Source organism: Argentina silus (genome assembly GCF_951799395.1).
Source record: "Argentina silus genome assembly, contig: scaffold_145, whole genome shotgun sequence".
Taxonomy (NCBI): Eukaryota; Metazoa; Chordata; class Actinopteri; order Argentiniformes; family Argentinidae; genus Argentina; species Argentina silus.
In genome coordinates, this window is record NW_028153258.1 from 33,748 (window position 1) to 40,859 (window position 7,112).

The 7,112-nt window shown below is 51.9% G+C and overlaps 1 protein-coding gene across 1 annotated transcript in view; it reads right to left on the reverse strand.

Moving 5' to 3' along the window:
* The window catches only part of LOC310824326 (protein Jumonji-like), a gene marked incomplete at both ends in the record, with an annotated part of 33,518 nt that extends 32,874 nt beyond the window's left edge, over positions 1 to 644 (reverse strand). Inside the window, one exon of the mRNA XM_083697580.1 lies at positions 629 to 644. Within this exon, the coding sequence (XP_083553706.1) occupies positions 629 to 644 (16 nt within the window). The remainder of the gene's footprint in view (positions 1 to 628) is intronic.
* Between the last annotated feature and the right edge of the window lie 6,468 nt (positions 645 to 7,112).

Consider the following 7,112-nt stretch of genomic DNA (forward strand, 5'->3'; position numbering starts at 1 on the left):
ACACACGAGAACACAAATCCTATGAATATGAAGAGATGAACATCTCCATGTTAAAAGGCCAAATACTTCTAATGCATAATAATTCACATTCGTGGCGATTCGCTCGCTCAGATCATTTGAATGGTCTCCCCGACCGCCACGACAACCGCCAGGGGAAGAAATGACATCACTGTGTGTGTGTGTGTGTGTGTGTGTGTGTGTGTGTGTGTATGCAACGGTCTCCACCTCACGGGGGAAAAATAATTACCTGAAGACGTGTTATCTCTCCAGTAAGAACTGATAAGAGTCTGAGCATTCCATTAGGTAGGACCTCTGTCATAAAAACTCCAACTAAAGTCTCCGCTCCGCACCAGGGGAGAGGACAAAAACACTGTGGAGAGGGTGTGTGTGTGTGTGTGTGTGTGTGTGTGTGTGCCTTGGCCTGTGATTAAGCATCCACCCACAGACAGTGAATAAAAAGCAGTTTAAACGACTGCTGCTGTTCACATTATAAAGTGTGTCTCCTTCAATACTCCCCCCAGTGCAGTCTGTCACAGGGACAGATAATGGACACACACACACACACACACACACACACACACACACACACACACCGCAGAGAAAGCAACCATCTCATTGGTATTCCTACAGCATTGGGACACCATCGCGTTTGCGGAGAGTCAAAGTCCAGAGCGACGACCTCACTGAGGCGAACCCGGGCCACTCCCACCCACCACGCTGTCCTGTGGCGACAACATGATGCTCTTTCCTTCCTTCCTTCCTTCTTTCCATCTTTCTTTCTTTCTTTCTATCTATCTTTACAATTCGTACTGAGCGACGCTGTATTTAAAAAGGTGTCATTTGCCACGGTGTGTGTTCGCCGTGAAATGAAATGACACCGAATTGTTTTGACTTTGAATTCAATCGGCGATTGATCAAAGGAGATACCGTTTTAGAGGATGTTTTAAAAGTAAAACAGGCCAATATTTATTTTCATTGTTCCAAAAATCCTATTTTCTGTATATGCGCTTGGGTTGGGGGGAATAAGGGCACATATATAAAATAAATAAATAAAAAGTCTTTTGGGGAGGTTGTAGTCAGACAAAAGGCTGCATCTCCACATGATGGAGCTGATAGGTGACAGCCACACCTCCCTACAGACACACACACACACACACACACACACACACACCTCTGTGTGAAGTGTATGCATCGATGCTCTGCAGCACCTGACATGCAGGCTGCTGGGGTGTGTGAGGTGTGAAACCACTACAACTGCTCATTACACCTTTCCTTTCCATTCCCCCCCCCCCCACCCACCCCACACACACACACACACACAAAAACACTCCATCAGGCCTATGAGAGTTTGTTAGAAGAGGATCCAGTGGAGTGAAAACTCAGGGGCTGGCCAGGAAAGTTGCCTGAAAAGTGTTTTTTTCCCCTCTCTCTCTATTTCTCTCTCTCTCTCTCTCCTTCTCTCTCTCTCTCTCTCTCCTCAGAGCTTGGCGAGCTGCCAGGGGTATTTCCTTCCCTCCCTGCTCATAGAGACCGTTCTCCCAACCTGCTGACTGTGCTAGGAACTATCAGCTGAGAGAGAGAGAGAGAGAGAGAAAATATCTATCTGCAATCTGAGTCCTAACAAGGGAAAACAACAAAACATAGTTTTTCCTCAAACATAGTGAAACATCAAAATCCAAAAGAAAAACGCTGCCAGGAGGAGACAGGCTGTTCTCAACCCTCCCTGGGAACACAACTCAACACGGTTCCCTCTGAACACGGCTTACAGAAGCCTTTTAAAAAAAGAATTCAACTTGACCCTTTAGGTTTTTGATTCCGCTGACTGTAGCTGGTTTACAGACAACCCTTGGAGAGAGTTTGAACAAGTACCTTGACCCGGGCCTGACCCGGGCCAGAAACCAGAGCAATCACACTGCTCCCTCTCCAACAGACCTCACATGAAGGACGGCAATGGTGGGGATGTGTCCCGACGCCGGTTTAAACTATTACCCTTCAGAATTAGACTCAAACACACACAGGCAGACACACAGATGACGGTCTGTCAAATAGCGAGGAGGGGTGGGGGGAGGGGGGGCTGCCGTGGAGATGCCAGGCCTCTTCAGAGACGGCCCGTCGGTTGCCAGAGCGCGGGGCTCAGATGCCGAGCCTGGCGGAGTGTTGGCACCGCCACAGAGACGGCACGTAGCTCCCCCCGTACGCCGCCACCGCCCCCCCCCTCCCGCGCGCCCCCCAGGGAACCCGGAGCCCTGCTAATGAGCGCCGGGACCCTTTGTGTGTGTACAGTAGCGAAGCGGGAAGGGCGACAGGCACGCAGCGGCACCGCGCACTGTGACATCCTCAAACCACACACACACACGCACGCGCACACACACACACACTAATACAAAAGACACTCGTTCGTGTACGCACACACACACTAATACAAAAGGCACTCGTTTGTGTACACACACACACACACTAATACAAAAGGCACTCGTTCGCGCACACACACACACACCCTTTTAGACTAAGGCTTCCGCAGGGACCCTGAACCCGCTGCCTTTCATAGCAGAACGCGCCCCATCGGATCCCGGATCCATCCCGGCATCCTCAGCCAACCTCCAGACGTGCTGCTGCTCTCGACACAACATCAGAGACCTGCGCTGCTTAACAGCCCCGTAGAGAGGAGGATGGGAAGATACAGTAGGCAGGTATACCCAGACACACACACACACACACACACACGTCTGCCAAGGCAGACGGAGCTACGGTACATCAGATGACACACGCACAAACACACACACACACAGTAAATATGTGCCCCACTTATGAGACTCCCTCTGTCCCACGTTGATTTTTTAATGCGTTTTACTCTCTGGAACACCTCCAATAGGCACTGATCAGGAAATTAAATACCCCTAGACACACACACGTACACACGCACACACACACGCTTACGCTGAGGCAGCCATTTAAAGGAGATGTCTCTGTGGTAGTGTGTTTCATGAAACAACAACAGTGTTAAATCAGAGCGGGTTCTCAAGTGTACGGTAATGTAATAGTGATGTCATGGGCTTGGCGGTGAGACAAGGCCCGTCCCAGAGCCCCACAGCAGCCTTGGACGGAGCCGGGACTACTGCTGCTGATACTAGGAATCTAACGGCCTACATCTGGGCCAGGTCACGTTATCTGTTATTTTTTTAGCGTGTGTGTGTGTGTGTATGTGTGTGTGTGTCTCTGTGTATGTTTCTGTCTCCATCGGTGTGTGTGTGTGTGTGTGTGTGTGTGTGGGGTCCAGGGAATCCACCTGAGACATACTCTGCTGACAACAAAGGCCAAGTGGGGTGGGTGTGTATCCACCTCCAGCAGATGTCCTGTGAAAGGTCTTCCTCTACTGGACAGGAAATCGAATGCGCGAATCAAATCTCAGCGAAAGAACAGAGAGATCGGAGCCTGTTGGAGGGAAATGTGCTGACGTGTCGTAAAGTCAAAAAGGGAATTAATCCACGGTCACGAAGCAGAGGAAACACACACTTCCTCTCTGGCAAGATGCATTATGATGACTAAATGACTATCTATCTATCTGCATGCGCACACACACGCACACCCATGGAGACACACACACACACACATATGGAATCACACACACAGAGACACACACACACGGGGTAGAGCGTACACACAGGCGTACCGTGGTGAGCAGATGTATATTTAGCCGCCGATTGTCTGGATCTCATCACAGAGTGAGAATGTTGGCCAGGAGCCAAAAGAGATCCACTTTTCTTTTCTTTTTTAATGAAATGTGTTATTATAACAAGTTCTCTGTGAAGGGAGGGGGGGTGTGTGTGTGTGTGTGTGTGTGTGGGGGGGGGGGGTGTTAGTGTAGTATAGCCTAGGTTAGTGTATCCAGTAGCTATGAGACCCCTTCCCCCCCCCCCCTCCTCTCTCTCTCCACATGTGTGTCCCAGATGCTTCTCTCACCCTCCAAGTGCCTGTGGCAAGAAGGGTAACTCTCTCTCTCTCTCACACACACACACACTCACACACAGAGTCGTCTGTAGCGCCGGCCCTGATAGGTCCTCGGCACTTCAATACCGTCCCAAAAAAAAAAGCGGATGAACAACACCGTAATCACGTCTAGTAAAGTCAATCCTGGAGCCAAATCGGATTAAAGTGAGAACCTGAAGCCGCTCAGAAAGACATCCGTAACGGTAAAGAGTGACACCCGCCCCGCGCCATCTGTGGGCCTTTGAAGTCCCGGCCCCTAATGGGACTTAATGTCATTTCCCAATGAATGCGAGAGGGTCAGAAAGCCAACAGGATCCGAGGCTCGGACCCGGGGACAAAGAGCCAGTGTGTGTGTGTGTGTGTGTGTGTGCGTGCGTTCCAGAATGCGGTGGCGGCGACATTCCGTTCTACGATCCAGCGTTGCCCCCAGGTCTCTTCCTGTTCCTGTTATAGACCCCCCCCCCGACCAATCGGATCAACCTACGCTAGTCCGGGGCACGCCATATTTCGCTGGGTTTAACGGGTGCGTTGGGTTTAACGGGTGAGGCTGGGTTTAACGGGTGCGTGAGGCTCAGACCGGGACGGATCCTTGTCCTGGGTTCACATCACCTCATTACACCTCTACCTCACTGCATAGGAATGTCTGCCTACTCCGTGCAGCGTGTGTGTGTGAGTGTGTGTGTGTGTGTGTGTGTGTGTGTGTGAGTGTGTGTGTGTGTGTATGTGTGTGTGTGTGTGAGAGAGAGAGAAAGCCGGGGCTGCATCCACAGGGTCTTCCCTTTGAACAGCGGCCTGCGGAGATCGACCCCGTTCCTGTTGCGGGCGCAGAGCACTTCCATCTGCCGGAGCGGCATTCCGATGAATTACTGTAGACCCTCGGAACGTTTGAAATCGGAGGGGCCTGCCGACCCTGGAGGGGGGGGGGGGGGTGCCTCCGCCGTCTCTCCTCACTACATTATAGTGTGTGTGTGTGTGTGTGTGTGTGTGTGTGTGTGTGTGTGTGTGTGTCAGTGTGTGGTCGAGGGAGTGAGAAAGAGAGAGTAAAAAAAGGAGAGAGAGACAAACCACAGGACCAGAACCGATAAAGCTTTTTTCCGTCCTTAACTTCAGTGCTCTGTATTCTCACTGGGCTGGCAGTCTGTCAAAGCCCAGCCCAGTGTTCTCTCTCTGGGTGTTTACGGTCGGCCGCTGGGTGCTGAATGGGCCCTGCTCCAGGCAGGCGGAGGGCAGGACACACGCGCGCACACACACACACACACACACACTCGCAGCTGCCGCCTTCCTCTGTTTTGTCGATCATATCAGCAGTCTGATGTGCTGAGAAGCTACAGGGCTGCAAAATATGGAACACACACACCCACACATATACACACATTCTTACACACTCGCACGCACGCGCACACACACACACACACACAAGCCACATCGTGAGCTGCACCCATCTGAGCCTGTCTAAGTGACAGACTGTCAAGCACAAAATCCCATCAGCCTCCTGAAACTGGAGCAGACAGTAGAGGAGGAGGAGGAGGAGGGCACAGGGAACTTTTAAACATGGCTTTCGTGTGTGTGTGTGTGTGTGTGTGTGTGTGTGTGTGTGTGTGTGGTGTGTGTGTGTTATGAGACATTAATAAATGCCAAAGGGGATTGAAGGTTATAGGAGCCACTGGGAGGCTCCAGGCGACCAGCTGGGCCAATAAATAGGGTCTTTATCAAGCAAGCTGACCCCCCCCCGCCCTCCCTAAATCTGGCCTGCCCCCCCCCCCCCCCCCCCTCTGGCCCCCCATTCCTGACTACGACCAACCGCTCCCTTCTGAGACCGTAGTGCCAGATCAGCTCTCTTCTTATCTGAGACACACACACACACACACACACACACACACACACACACACACACTGAACCAAGCCCCTAACGAAATTACACTGAAAATAGGCAGGGAGGGAGGGAGGGAGGGAGGGAAGGAGAGAGAGAGAGAGAACCAGATAACTCATCTAGTCGTTTCTATGCAGATGCCCCATCAGTCAAGACCCTGTGCGCTGGCCAACCAAAACCCTAACCCAGAGACCATCGAGAACCACCGTAGAGTTGATTAACGAGGTGCTCACGAAAAAAAGACTGTCAAAATCTAACTTAAGGGGGGGGGAAAATTGCCCAAAATGAATTCGTACTCCAGAGAGAACGGAGAACAGATGGGGGGGGGTGTGGGGGGGGGGGTGGTAGAGATTTGAAATCCCCATCACTCTTCTCCTCCGTAACTTCCATGAAAACTCTTCCACTTCGCTTTTGGAAATGCATCAATCTTCCGCAGTCTCGCGGGCCTTGTGAAGCCGGGCCGTGGTGCGCAGTAAAGCCCGTTTGGTTTGGGTCCGGGCCCGTAACGTGATACACAACGCCAGCAGCACATTAGGACCGACCAGAACTAAACTCTATCATTTCCTGACCAGTCACTCAAGCCAGGAGTGCCAGGTGGTATTAGGACCTCTCTCTACGCCCCCCCCCCCCCCCCACACCTACATGTCATTCTGTCCCGTTATGGCATCTTGTGACACCGGTGAGTGGCGTAGCCGTGTGTGTGTGTGTGTGTGTGTGTGTATAGACCTCTGCCAGTGGTACAGATTGAATAATAAACAGCCTGCTATCCAAGAGAGAGACACTACAGGTTGGCATTCTCACACACACACACACACAGGGAAATGACAGCGACTAAACTCACCCAGCACAGCATAGGCCTAACTGCTGTTCACCTGAACGCCGCCCCCCCCCCCCCCACACACACACACACAATCAACCCCCCTAGCCCCTAGCCCCTAGCCCCTACGCCCTACGCCCTACGCACTAGCAACAACCTCGAGAGGATTGACACGCGAGCGACCTCCCATCCTCCTGAACAGGGCCGACAACTCACTAAACCCTCACCTCGACGTCAGCCCCCGCCGCTGACGGAACACACGGAACACATCCCCGGCCCTTTATGCCTATCTAGGTCAAAGGCTTAAGAGATTCACATCATGGATATTTAAACTGATTTTCACACACTTTGTGCTGTGTAGTGGTGTGTGAGTGCGTGTGCGTGTGTGTGTGTGTGTGTGTGTGTGTGTGTATTGGAAGCGATGAGGCTGTGAAGCCT